Here is a 12,979-nt window from a genome sequence, read left to right as displayed (position 1 = left end):
ATATCCAGGGAACGAGCTGGCCACTCTGGATGTGTGATGTCCTCATGTTGCCTCCACTAGGCCAGCCAGCCCTGTGTAGGCAGGCATTATCATCCGTCAGACAGAACCCAGTTCCAAATGCAACCAAAAAAATTGCACATAATGTTGCAGAATGTCATCCCTATAGATGCACCCTTCACAGTATTCCTAGGAAACACATTCAGTGGTGTACATGCTCCTAAAACGATCTCTCCCCAGACAAGAACACTGGCACTGCTATATCAGTCCCTTTCCAAAATACTGGCAGGTTCGTAACGTATTCCAGGGGTGCACCAGATGAACAGACTGTGAGAATCACTCTTTGAGCTAATCTGTGACTCATCCATGATCAGAAGCTATGCCTGGGTCCAATCACGGTGGGCAAGACACCACATTGCACAAGCCATGAAGTGCCTTCGTGAGAGAGGAATGCATCTGGCAGTTCGCCGAGCATACAGAGCAAACTATCGAAGCTGACAACACACAGGCCGATGGCAAATGTGTGACCCAGAGGTTCCTGTGGGGTCGCCAGCAAATGCAGGTGCTGAGCTGGTTGGGCATCTTCAGGCACTTGAGGCACAATAACGATCCTGGCGCTTGGTTGTAGCACATGGTTGACCTTACCTGTACTGTCGTTGAATGTCTTCTCCCTCCTGGAATCTTCTCCACAGTCGTGAAATGGTGCTACAGGCGACTTCAAATCCCAGCCCACCTCGCACTGACTGTGGCCGGTCTCTAATCCGCTGATGATCTGGCCACATGTAATGTCAACCAAATGTATTCACAACGCCATTCTGCTTCGTTACAACTCAAATAGTGTGTGCCAAACGCACACAACATTAAGTCAGAACTGCTGTACCCAAGACCTCTTCCCACATGGACTGTTTCACACACACTAATCGGTCTTGTACTGAACATCCCATGTACTCACATGCTTCCCTGTTGTCCAACCACAGTTAAATCTGCACATCTCCATGACAAAATGTTTTCTTGTGGATATCAAAGTTCCCTTAACTTTAAGGACACGAGTGTACTGAAGCACTGAAGGGTTTATAGATTTTATACTGGATTCCTAGAACTATATTCCCAAATATGAAATCAAATAATGATAAAACCCTTGTTCAACGACCTGCTAAAATCTAGAACATAAAATACTTGAAATTTTCCATAGCATGAGCATCTCCAACTGGAAACTGGACATAACGATCCAGGGGCTACATATACTTCTGTCATTTGAAATAGGACATGTGACACTAGAGCCAGAAAATATTTTCACACACTTTCTTTATTTTTGCTTTTGATTTTACATTACACCAACTCACACAGGTCTTATGGCGACATTGGGATGTGAGTAGGAAAGAAGTGACCATGGCCTTAAGTAAGGTATAACTGCAAGCATTTTTTCAGTGTGAATATTGTAAATCACTTTTCAAATAACTGAAATGTAATAAATATTATAAGGAAATGGATGTGTTGTATCACCTGTAAAAAATGCACTTACTTGACCAAGTTTATCCAGCTTGGTGTATGTCTCCATTCGCCCAAAACCGATCTCGGAGAGTGATTGGCGTCTACTGGCTCGGCTGAGAGGGCCATCAATGGTTGGACTAACATTTTGTTTAGCTATAAATGACTCAGGCAGATGTAAATCAGCAGGAAGTGATAACCGCTTGTTAATATCCTGCTGTAAAAGGAGACACAAAAGGACATAAGCTAATTATCCCCAGCTGATTTAACATAATCTAATATTTTCATACTATTACATGATAATTCAAATAAAATTTTTATTAATCTTTAATTTTTGTATAATGTTAAGCTTGTAAGTACAGTAAAACTCCTATTTAAGGTCTTTATAGGATTTTTTTTTAAAGCCTTGAATGAGGGTTTACTTTACCATAAGGTTTCAGCAGAAAGCACATCTTTTCCAGAAATATTTGCCTGTGTTAACATAAATGGTACTATCATACATTATTTACTAAATTATAACAGCAAAACAAGAAGATGCCTACCCTACATACTACAATGTAGATCTTTATCACACATCCCTCTATTTAACATCCAAAATAGAGGAAATTCATGCAGTAATTTGCAAAGTGGGAACATCCAGCTTACAGTTTACTATTTGAACTGTACACTAAAAGAAAAAAAATTGAAAATTCCGTACTCTTCTGGCTAAAACTGTACATCTGGCAAGCCATACACTGTCCCCTTCAAATTTGGCCTACAATAAGTATTTATTGTTTCTGCGTGTGTAAAATTATTATTTCATTAGCACGGGCGATATTCTCCAGCCCTGTGTTACAGAGACAGTTTCACCCGTCCAGAACCGGTCTCGAGTTGGTTAGGGAAGCGATGTATTGATTTTTTCTACCGAGCTATCAGCTGTCCCCACGTGACCAACTGAGGAGCAGGCCAAGGTCACCTCGACAAGGTTGGCGCATGGCAAGTTCCAGACGGAAGTACTTTTGAGAATTGAAACACTTGACATCGGCCAATTACGGACAATTATAGTGACACACCCCTTGTGCTGGACATGCTTAAATACCCGAGTTTCCAGAAGAAATGTTCTCTTTTGCTGTGCTCTTTCCTGTGCTCTTCTACTGTGCTGTGAACTTCGACGTCTCTCCTACTGCGCTTCAACGCTTTTTACTGTGCTGTTATTCTGTGAACTTCGACGTGCTTCGAGGCTGTTCTTATATTCATGACGCAGATGCCTCTTGGACTAATTATTCTGCAGTACAATCAGTCAACCTTCATTATTATTCGGATCTACGAGTTTGGCAGATTTTCGTAATTAAAGTTACGTATAATTTCATCTCTAAAGTCATCGTGTGTACGGAACATATCCTAAAATTGTTTGTCAGTTTCAGCTTCTACTGTACGAGAAGATAGAAGAGTCGCCACGTGCTGGAACGAGCATTTCAAGATGTTGCTATGCCATGAAGAGGTAGGCTTCCTCTACTTTGATCATCAAGGCTACAATGCTGCATTGAGATGTAGGCGATCTCTGACATGGGGAGATAGCGACCGCGGGCAGATAGCATGCCACATGCTCCAGCTCATCGGCAGAAATCCAGTTCCATCAATCATTTAAGTAAATTTTTATAATGTTTATCTGTTCATCTTTGTAGAAATAATGCTTTTACTTATTCATTAGTGGTAATATTTATTCTAGTCTTGCAGTAGTTTTGAAAATTTTCATTCTTCTTTCATATGGGAGATGGTAGTATAGTCATTTGTGTACGAGTGATATTTGGTCTCTATTAGTACAGCTAGAACGTGTGTGTGTCTTCTACGATTATTCCAGCTGTCCTATTTAATAGTCTAATGTGATTTAAAAATAATTGTCCAACCGATAATTAATAATTTAATTTTGAAAATAATTTTTTCTGAAGTCGTGTGGGACAGATTTACGGCATGTTGTGTTAAGTAATAATAATAATAACTTAAATGTTTCCACCTTTTCAATACAATATATTCACAAATTTACAAAATTATACGGTACTAGTTTCGACCCATCTAGGGGTCATCATCAGCCGTATTGAAGCAAAGATCATTTGTGGCGAAATCCTAAGACAATATTATTTTAAAGAATAACAAGTGAAATGAGATGTTATGGTAATAGTTAATAATACAAGGAATATACATAATAAGAGGTTTTTAACAAAGAATAAAGTATAAATGGGGTGTTGTAAAAATTATAATCATGGAAATCAGTAAGTTCTTGTATTGAAATGAAATATGGCTTAGGAAGAGGGCTTAAGGTGGGGCTGAAGGGTGCAGGAGAAAGTGTAATTGTCTTGGAAAAGTACCTTTGATTAAATTTAGGATTGAGTTTAGGTTGGCTGCATTATTGTTTCTGAGGAAAGTGATAAATAGATCGAAGAGTATGTTGGGTTTCTCTGAGATTTCATTGAGATTGTGACTGGCATTAAAGTATTGGTCTAGGTGTATGTAGTAATTTTCCATTATGTTCAGTAAAGGGCCCTTGTTTGCTAATACGAGGATGTCCATGTCTTGTTCAATATTGGTGAAATTATGGTTATAATCTTGCATGTGTTGGCCGATGGCTGAAAACTTGTTGTATTTTATTGCGTTAGTGTGCTCGTGGTATCTGATAATGAAGTTTCTCCCGGTTTGCCCGATGTAGGTTTTTTTACAGGTGGTACATTTGATCCTATAAACTCCTGATTTTAAAAAACTGCTGGTCTTGTTGATGTGTGAAGTATTGTATAAAACATTCATGTTCTTATTGTTGGTTTTGAAGGCTATTTTAACGCCTTGTTTCTTAAAGATGTTGGTTAACTTGTAGATATCATTGTTGAACGTGAAGGTGGAAAATGTTAGAGGTTTGGTTATTTCTTTTTTGAGGGTAGTTTTTGGGCGATGTTTGTGTTTATTGATTATCCTTTCTATAAAATGATTGCTGAAGCCGTTGAATTTTGCGATTCCGCGGATTGTGTTGAGTTCGTTTTTTAGATCTTTATTGGACATAGGTATGCTGAAGGCTCGGTGAACTAGGCTGTTGTATGTGGCTCGTTTGTGGGACTGGGGGTGCACTGAATCTTGGCGAATGGTGGAGGCTGTTTGAGTGGGTTTTCTGAAAATTTTATAACTGAAAGAATCTGAGTTTCTAGTGATGGTTAAATCTAGAAAGTTGATTTTTTGATTTGATTCGGATTCTAGTGTGAATTTGATATGAGGATCAATATTGTTGAGTCTTAAGAGGGTGGTGGGTGCGTTAATTGATTTCTCATTCATGATTACAAAGACATCGTCGACATATCTGGCCCAAAAGAGAATGTTTTCGAATTCGTTGTCAATTTTGGTGTATTCGAGGAAGTCCAGGTATATTTCTGCTAAGATACCTGAGGCCGGTGACCCCATTGCCAAACCATTTTGTTGATATATGACATTGTCAAAAGTGAAGAAGTTATTGTCGATGATAAGTTTTAATATTGTGATAAAGTCTTGTATCTCTAGTTTGCTTAAGTGGCTGTTTTTGTTTAAATTGTTTATAATTATCGGAATTAATTTTGATACTTGTATGCTTGGGTACATGTTTACAATATCGAAAGAGTGGATGGAGTGATCCGTTAGTGTCATCTGGCATATTGTCAAATCCTTGTTTGCATGAATTTGAGATCTAGCACATCTAATAATAATAATAATAATAATAATAATAATAATAATAATAATAATAATACATTTTCATCTCGGGTTAAATAAATTAATAAGGGTCATGAGTTTAAACATTGCTTGATTTTGTGTGTATGATGTTAATGTGTGCTCAAATAGGATGAACATGAGCCTGGAATGTGGCAGAATCTCGACGGTTCATTTATTCTAATTTGTTGACTTAAGAAGGGGTTATTTGCTGTGTGTTGTTGAATTGTGAATCCATTTATTGAGTCTTATTTGGAGAATACGTGTTGTTGGACGTAAATTCTTCATGTGGAGCACGTGTTAATTGATTAACATGGAGTTGTGTAATAATAATGTCGTGACTCATGAACCATGAAAGCGAATGCTAATATTTGACCTATTCTATGTGCGTTTTTGTTGACGACAATTTCTTCAGGTATCAATCACCGATGTTATCATGGTCAACGTTGTAAATCTTATCTTATTTAACTGAGTGATCATCCAGACTATCACATTTCTGTGGGACGTAAATAATTTTTTCTTTAGCCGATGCCGTCATCGAGAAATTTCAGAGATTTAGGATTAAAGATCAAAGTTTAATATTCAAAGGCTAGAATTCGTTGTAAATAGTGTAAATAATTCTCGAGTGCCTTAGTGTGAATGCTGTGTGTGTGATTGATAATTATTTCAGTGAATTGTGATATTTTCTTTGAATATGGTTTTTGACCCGGCCACGTGTTTGTTACGTGAGTCCTGATTATCAACATCGTTGTTTGTGGTGATATAACTTTTGAAGATTTAAACCTTTAGTGAATTTTATTTTGAATTTAAGTAGAGAAAAGTTCCGAGTACCATATAATAATGAATAAGAAAGGATTATTTCAGTGGACAAGTTTCACCAATTACTTTTGTAAAGCCTACAACGTTAAGAATTTCTTAGAAATATCAGATGCTAAAGATTGACATCACGTTTGTCTAATGAAATATTAGGGAAAGTTTTGAAGTAATAATTATTGTATAAACACGAGTTTGTAAAATTAAGTCCAATGGAGACATTTTTGAGTAATATTTCAATAAGATTTTGATTTCACTATTTTTCAATTAATTGAAGCAACGTTTAATCCTGTACATTAAAGAAGGAAAGTTTTATTTGAGATAGCAAATGTAAATATATATAAGCCTGTTATTTTCGACGTCCAAGATAAATTTGAATGTGACAGTTTCAATTTCTTTTAAATTATAAATAATAATGACATTATTGAAAGGAAGTCTTCCGAACGAAATGTACATTTTTATTTTTGTTGTTGTTTCGTTAGGCCATAAATAAGGCTAATAGTACTCTGTATATTTACAGAACTAAGGTCATCCAGAATATTGGAGAAATTAATCAGAACTGGCAGAAAAGAAAAAAATTAATATTACCATCAAGATTTACTAATATAATTTTGTTATTGTCGAAGGTGCTAGTTTGTAATAAATGTCAGAAACCTGTTGTTTTATATTTTTGTATTACTGTCGCTAGTCCTTGTCTCTTTCCCTGCCTTCAAAAATTAGCAAAGCCAGACAACGAACGGTCCACCCTTGGGACTCTCGTTCTCCGGCTGAGCCAAGCCCGGTATGAAGGGGGCAATACAAAAGGTAAAAACAGGTTCAGATCAATTTTTGTCTATCTGGAACAATATGTGAATACAGCACTTATCAAAACTCGTAAGAGTTCAGATACAGCCGGGGTAGCCAGCACCATGACCTGGGGGGTAGCATGCCTGCCCATTTCCCAGAAGCTCCGGATTCAATTGCTGAGCAGGTCAGGGATATTTAGCTGGATCTCGGGGCTGGTTCAAGGTCCACTCAACCTATGTGATTATAAGTGAGGAGCTATTTGATGGAGATATCGGTCCCTGCGTAGAAAGCCAAGAATAGTAATCAAGAGGATTTGTCGTGAGGACCACACGATACCTCGTAATCTGCAGGCATTCAGCCAAGGCCCGTCAGGGCTGTTGTACATTGATATTTTCCTTTCTTTGCGGGGACAGCCAGAATATGCACCGAGCTATATGTTATTTGATTAGTATACAGTTGTGTAGCAATATTTCTGTTCATATTAACTGTACTGAAAATCTGTACTTAATACAATTTGTGTAAAATATAATTTTCAATTATTTATTTCATGCTCTTTAAACTGTGTGATGAATAATTTAAGATTATTATATTTTTCAATAACTTCCAAATTTCCCAGGATATATTAGTTCTATGTAAAAAGCGTGCATAGAAAATGTTAATTTTCCATAATTTGATATCTGGTAGTTTTTTACTTTTCGAGATATAACGGAGATATTCATGAATTTAGATTATTGCTACCAAGTCCATTAATGATGAGCAACAGACATCACAGTATTACCAATATCAAATAACAATATTGGTTTTGTACCGGGAGGTACACCTCTAAGCTGCACATTTAAATCTTGCGCCTAAAAGGAACTCCTCTTCTAGAGAAATCGTGAACTTGAAACTAGACCTACTTAAACCTTTACTCAGGAGATGTCACTACAGAAATCTAATTAAATTCCGTTATTTTGAAGTTTCCTGTACTGTGTGAATTTCTACTTGTTTTGTTTGCCCTTCATCAAGAAGTTTGGACTTTCTTCAACAGATGTCACTACAAAAACTATGATCATGCACCCTGGTGTGAAGTGGATGAACTTTGATTTAAAGAAGTTTTGTATTCATAAGTTTTTTTAACTAGTTAATGTTCCTTATTTTTGGGTTGGCAATATTTATCTTTTCTTTCCGCTAGTTTTGAATTTAGCCAATCACGAATCTCTGTAATTAATTTTCCGCCTATCATAGGCTTCTTCCTCGATTCTGAGTGTCACTTTTGATGTTATCCAATAAAATCCTGTGGGTGTGTCTTGATTATTCATGAAAAGTCTCGAACTTTCCCCGAGGGTTTATATACTGCGGATTTTCACGTCTCTTGGCCATTTGATCGTCATCTAACTTAGTGTGTGTGTGTCAAGCAGGAGGCGGGAGGCGCCTCTTTCATCAGGCAGCAGTTCTTCAGCAAGGTAATGGCCAATTAACATCTTTATTTCTTGCTAGCTCTGCAGTTTAACCCGAGGGAGAGGTCCGAAACTTTAACTATGTAACCTACTTTTCTGAAAATGTAATTTCTGCTGGCTAATGTAAAAACTTCATAAGATCTTTAACTGTAAATCTGGGATAGAGAGTGATGTACCCTCTAGAGCTCCCCTTCATATTGGTTTGAGGTGACTATGTTTTGCAACTGGTTTTCTTCCTTCCCGTAAAGTCTTAATTTATTCTTATATGAGTCACCTCCATAGTTTGGGAATAGCCCCTGTTTCATCGTCCTAGTGCCCTTTAGGTTTTAAGAATGCATATTTAGGAGTGCAAGTACTCGCCTCCATTCAATTTGTGTTTCGGGCCATTTTCTTAACCTGTTCTTTTCCGCAACGGCCCAATAGGTTGGGTACGAGATACCCCTGTTTTAAATTTTGTAAGTTGTGCCTTGGTGGCGAGTGATGGTAATTTTCTAATATTGCCTTGAATAAGCTTGGAAAGCTGAGAGCACGCAGCTCTTTTTCATGAGTTGTAAAAGTGCCTCTGGGAGGCTTAACATTGCCATTTTGGGAGCAAGTGCTCCAGGTATTAGGGAATTTCTGCCCTTTTGTGAATTTACGCTCGTCTGTAAAGTTTGAGCTGGAAGCTCAAAAAAAAATTGTAAAACTAGGGGCTTGTAGCCCAAGTGTGTTAAAGTTTTGAAATCTTGGATTTTTCTAAGTCTTATTTCTAAATTGCTTTGACATTGTAGTTACAACCATTCACCCCGGCACCTTCTTTCACCTCTGCGTTCCACGGGTAACCCCGTAACAGGTTTCATTGATACTTGTTTCTGGTATTGTAGAAGTACTATATAACTTAAGTTTTTCATGTGTCAAATTATGAACATTTCATGTAAGAAGAGTTCCACATGGTATGCTGGTAAGTTTTGTTCCTGTGTGTTTCCCATGGTTAATGTACTATGCAGCGTTGTACAAAATATGTTCTAACAAGAAATAAAGAGTTTCCAGATCCTGATCCATGTAACATATTTTCTTCTTCCATGCGTGAGGAATGTGTCCTGAAAGTTTGGCCGTACCTTATTAACACTCTGTATATGCATGTACAAAATTGTTTATGTTGCGTAAACTTTCCAGTGATTGTGAATGGAAAATATGAACAAGTGTGACAAATTGTACAAGTATTGGAAGTCCATTATTGACACTTTAATCGATTCGAGCAAGCTTTCTGTACTTACCTTAAAACCTGCTCTAGTTTCACATCCGTTACCTCCAGTGTACCAGCTGGATTTATTTCAGGTCACTGGCCTCAATCGTGGCTTTCTAACACAAACATGTCTGCAGGGGAGGAAGGGAAATGCAGAGCAGGGACAACTCTGCTCAACAGGGAGAGAGGGAAGTGCTACGTGGCCGTAGTCTATTTTTCTTTACGTGTATTAGATATGAATGCATGCCAATAATTTTTGTACGAATGTAATGTGCAGCAATGACTTATAAAGTAATTTGTATGACTTTATCCTTAAAACAGTGCAACAAACTGCGTTGAAACAAAGATAACAGACTGGCAACAGGGGCTACCGTGTTTGGTCGTACCCATGACCACACAGTGAATGAAGATGCCTGATTTGCTAGTGTATAAAAGCACACTGTCCAATGTATCTGCTGGAAACAGTATACCACTCGTAATCATGAAACACGGCGTAAGAACGGTGGTCGCAAGATCCTAACCGACAGGTATTAGAGATAAGTGCCATATCTTGTCAACGAAAATTTGTTTCAAACCCGACAGGAATTTCTGCAGTTTGTGAATGAAGGTCCAGCCCAACCAATTTCTGAGTGAACATTGTAAAAGGAGCTACATGCAATGAACATTTGGGGATGTACTTGTAAGAAGCCACTGCTCACAGCGGCAAAAAAAGTGGAACGTATTCAACTGGCCGAGCAAAGCTGAACGTGGTCAGTAGCTGACTCGAGGAATATAGTGTGGTCCAACGAGTTATGTTTTTGCCAGTTTTCAAATGACATACACGTCGAGTGCACTGACAGCCTAATGAGGCATTTCACCCAAAGTGTGTAGAGGGTATAGTTCAGATCGGAAGTGGTTCTGTGATGTTTTGAGGGTATTTTTCATACTATGACTTGGACCCACTCATTCAAGTCACTGTGAACATGAACCAGGATGTTTATTTTAACACTAACATTTCAATACTCTCTGTGACCAAGTGTTGCCCTTCATTGAACATCTTCATGAATAAATATACTGTGGACACTCCCATTTTCCAAGATGACCACACCCACGTTCACAAGGCTGCACACATAAGTGATTGGTCTGATGAACACATCGACACCCTATCACACCTCGAATGGCCTGCTAAGTTCCATGATTTGAAACAGCACATGTAGCGCAGACATCAGCATCTCAGCCATCTGGTGGCTTTATGAAATCTCTTCAGTTACACGGTATTGGAATGATGTCTCAGGGTGCGACTAATTTTCTGTCCGGTGAGCTTATGTGGCACTGCAGTTTGTTTTTTGACATTTTAGTTCATGTCCGGCTCGTTGACTGAATGGTGAGCAAAGTGCTCTTCAGTTCAGACGGCTAAAACATTATTATTATGACTTTGAACTGTATTTTTTGTTTTGTTGCAAAGGTACCATGTATGTCAGTTGGTTGTGTGGAAACAGTGTTATAAGGTGCGTCGAAGCAAGGACATGTCAGACTGGCAAAAGGGGGCCATCATGCTTCGTAATGACCTTGCATTTTGAAACATGTTAGCTATCTTGTACAAATTTCTATTCAAGAAATTGAAGACTCTGTATGTGTTGTTTACAGGTGTGGTTTATCTTTTGTTTCTTCTTTGTTTCCTTAATAATCAATCTACTGAGACAGGTGGGTGGCCGTCTTCTTTCATGATTTGCTTTAATGTTTGTATTCAGTTGTATGAAAATTAAGAGCTCAGATTGAAAACCAATTCTAAGGTAGAAGACAAGAGAGAAAGGCGGCAGGTACATATTCAACAATTGTATCAAGGAAAAGATGTTCATGATAACGTTCTAGAACAAGAAGAGGCTCTTGATGCTGATGAAATGGGAGACCCAATTCTGAGGTCAGAATTCAACAGAACATTGAAAGACCAAAACAGGAATAAAGCACCTGGAATTAATTGAATACCCTCAGAACAACTAACAGCCTTAGGAGAGACCAGCAGAGCAAGGTTACTTCATTTAGTGTACAAGATGTATGATTCAGAAGTGCCATCTGATTTTAAACAGAATGGTGTTATACCTATTCCCAAGAAACTAGGTGCTGACAATTGTGAAAACTACTTCACCATTAGTTTAGTATCTCACGACTGCAAAAGCTTAACGTGTAGCCTACTATTTACAGAAGAATGCAAAGACAAGTTGAAGCTGAGTTTGGAGAAGATATGTTTCACTTCAGAAGAAATGTAGGAACATGTGGAGCAATCCTAACTTTAAGCCTGATCTTAGAGGATCAAATTAAGAAAGACAAGCCCACGTACATGGCATTTGCAGATCTAGAAAAGGAATTTGATAATGGTGATTGGAGCAAGGTACAGTATTTTGAGAAGGGTGATCAGTATCAAGGTCTATGAAAAAAGCAACAGCAATCCAGAAAGGATTGAGACAAGGCTGCAATTTGTCTGCTCTCCTTTTCAATGTAAAAGAAATCAAAGAGGAATTTGGAAAAGGAATCACAATACAAGAAGAGGAAATCAAAACTCCGTGATTTGCCGATGGTATCATTATCTGATTCTGCAGAAGATCTGGAGAAATTGCTGAACGGTATAAACAAAGTCTTGGAGGAGTACAAGATGAAAATAAATAAATGTAAAACAAAAATAATGGAGTGCAATCAAGCAGTCAGGTAATACAGGAAATATTAGATTAGGAAATGAAGTCTTAAAAGTAGTTGAATATTGTTACTTGAGTAGTAGAATAACTAACAATGGTAGAAGTAAGGAGGACAAAAAAATGTAGACCAGCACAAGCAGGCAATGCCTTTCATAAAAAATGAAATTCGCTCACTTCCAACATTGACATAGGAATTAGAAAGACCTTCTCAAGTGTGGTATTGTATGGAATTGAAACATGAACAATAACTAGCTCAGAAACAAAGATAAAAGCTTTTGAAATGTGGTGCTGAAGGCAAAATGATAAATCTAATTGGTCTATTTGACCAGAAGGAGAGATAGAATGATAGGACATAATCTTAAGATACCCAGGATTTCTTCCGTTAGTTTTTGAGGGAAGGGTAGGTAGTAAAAACAGTAGGGGGACACCAAGGCACAAATATGATAAACAGATTAGAGCAGATATAGGATGTCGTCGTTATGTGGATTACCACAGGATAGGGTGGCATGGAGAGCTGCATCAAACCTGTCTATGGATTGATGATCCAAACAATAACATTTTTTTGTTGAACAATGTTGTTCTCATCGGTATGGGTATTGTTCTGTGTATCACTGTATTCAGTCCTACTAATTTGTGCATGTTGGGATGGTTAGATTTGTTATCTATTGTGCGCAAAATCTGTGTGGGTTTCCTGTACATTTTGTATGAGAGGATGTTGGTATTTCTGTCAACTGTGAAGTATTAAAAAGTTATCTTGTTAGTTTCCGATTTCATTGTGAATTTCATTGACAACTGTACGGAATTCAGATTGTTTTCGGCAATGCAAGGATGGCAAAGGGCTAGGAGTCAGAAGGTAGTGGCCA

The 12,979-nt window shown here is 37.8% G+C and overlaps 1 protein-coding gene across 3 annotated transcripts in view; it reads right to left on the bottom strand.

Moving 5' to 3' along the window:
- The window catches only part of LOC136863964 (cyclin-dependent kinase 17), a 322,506-nt gene that overhangs the window by 202,400 nt on the left and 107,127 nt on the right, over positions 1 to 12,979 (bottom strand). The window contains exon 3 of one of the 3 annotated variants that reach the window (XM_067140423.2): positions 1,520 to 1,702. The exons of 1 other annotated variant lie outside the window; for it this stretch is intronic. In XM_067140423.2, coding sequence (XP_066996524.1) covers positions 1,520 to 1,702 — 183 coding nt within the window. The remainder of the gene's footprint in view (positions 1 to 1,519; positions 1,703 to 12,979) is intronic. One more of the 3 variants, XM_067140424.2, reaches the window with a different exon arrangement.

The sequence above is a fragment of the Anabrus simplex genome, chromosome 2, assembly GCF_040414725.1.
Source record: "Anabrus simplex isolate iqAnaSimp1 chromosome 2, ASM4041472v1, whole genome shotgun sequence".
Lineage (NCBI taxonomy): Eukaryota > Metazoa > Arthropoda > Insecta > Orthoptera > Tettigoniidae > Anabrus > Anabrus simplex.
This window is presented reverse-complemented; position numbering and strand designations above follow the sequence as displayed.